Raw genomic sequence first — 1180 nt, 5'->3', positions numbered from 1 at the left:
GGGAACATGAAGCCAAACCCTGGGAATGCTCTGGGAATGGCGGGAACACGCAGCCAAACCCTGGGAATGCTCTGGGAATGGCGGGAACACACGCAGCCGATCCCACGGGAAGCTCCAGGCACTGGCGATCCGGCGGGATCCATCCTACCTCCCCCGGATCCTACCTCCCCTCGGCTGCTCCAGGGAAACCCGGGAGCTCCGGCGGGAGCGCGGCGGCTTCTCCGCCTCGGCCGCGCTCCTCCTGCGCTCCCCATCCCCTGCGGGACAGGGAAAGCCCCGGGAATTGGGAATTCCGAGGGAAACACGGAGGGAAACATCCAAGGAATCCAAGGAATCCAAGGACACCCCCGCTGCCGCCAGCAGGGAGTCACCGCCGCACCCCAAAAACGCAGGGAGCGAGTTGGAGTTTGCAGGGAACGGCCAAAGGAAAGCTTCAAATGCAGGGAAAAAACCCCGGAAAAGTGGGAAAGGTGAGTGGGATCGGGTTTCCTTAAAAACCGCCCTCGCCAAGGGCTTCGCGTGGCTGCGGGGTTTGGTTTTCCTGCTCCTCATTCCCTACGGGACAGGGAAGGGTCAGGAAAATCCTCTGGGAATGGGGAATTAAGGGAAAAAAATCTGGAGGGAAAAACTGGGGGGAAATTGTCTGGGAATTGGGAATTTAGGGAAAAAACCCTGAGGGAAAAGTCTAAGGGAAAACCCCTGGGAATTGGGAATTCAGGGAAAGAAATCCTGATGGGAAAAATCCAAGGGAAACCACCCGGGAATTGGGAATTCAGGGAAAGAAATCCTGATGGGAAAAATCCAAGGGAAACCACCCGGGAATTGGGAATTCAGGGAAAAATTCCGGAGGGAGAAATCTGAGGGAAACCCCTTGGGAATTGGGAATTTAGGGAAAGAAATCCTGCCGGGAAGGAATCCTGAGGAGGAAGCTGAGGCCTCATCCCGAAAGGACGGAAGGAGGGAGGCGGAGCTGGCGCAGAGCCCCGGGAAAGCTCCGAATCCTTGGAATGAGGGAGGGAAGCGGGGCGGGCGATTCCCGGGGGATGAGATTCCCGAGGATTCCCGAGGATTCCCGAGGATTCCCGAGGATTCCCGAGGATTCCCGGGGCTCACCTGGGCCGTCGCGGCGCTGCAGGAAGGTGACCCGGCGCAGCACGGCCATGCGCGTCCGCTCCAGCCC

The 1180-nt window shown here is 59.1% G+C and overlaps 1 protein-coding gene across 1 annotated transcript in view; it reads right to left on the bottom strand.

The window, feature by feature from the left end:
* The window catches only part of ARHGEF10L (Rho guanine nucleotide exchange factor 10 like), a 25059-nt gene that overhangs the window by 18242 nt on the left and 5637 nt on the right, over positions 1 to 1180 (bottom strand). Inside the window, 1 exon segment of the mRNA XM_033519355.1 lies at positions 1095 to 1180. Coding sequence (XP_033375246.1) covers positions 1095 to 1180 — 86 coding nt within the window.

The sequence above is a fragment of the Parus major genome, chromosome 21 (assembly GCF_001522545.3).
Source record: "Parus major isolate Abel chromosome 21, Parus_major1.1, whole genome shotgun sequence".
Taxonomy (NCBI): domain Eukaryota; kingdom Metazoa; phylum Chordata; class Aves; order Passeriformes; family Paridae; genus Parus; species Parus major.
This window is presented reverse-complemented; position numbering and strand designations above follow the sequence as displayed.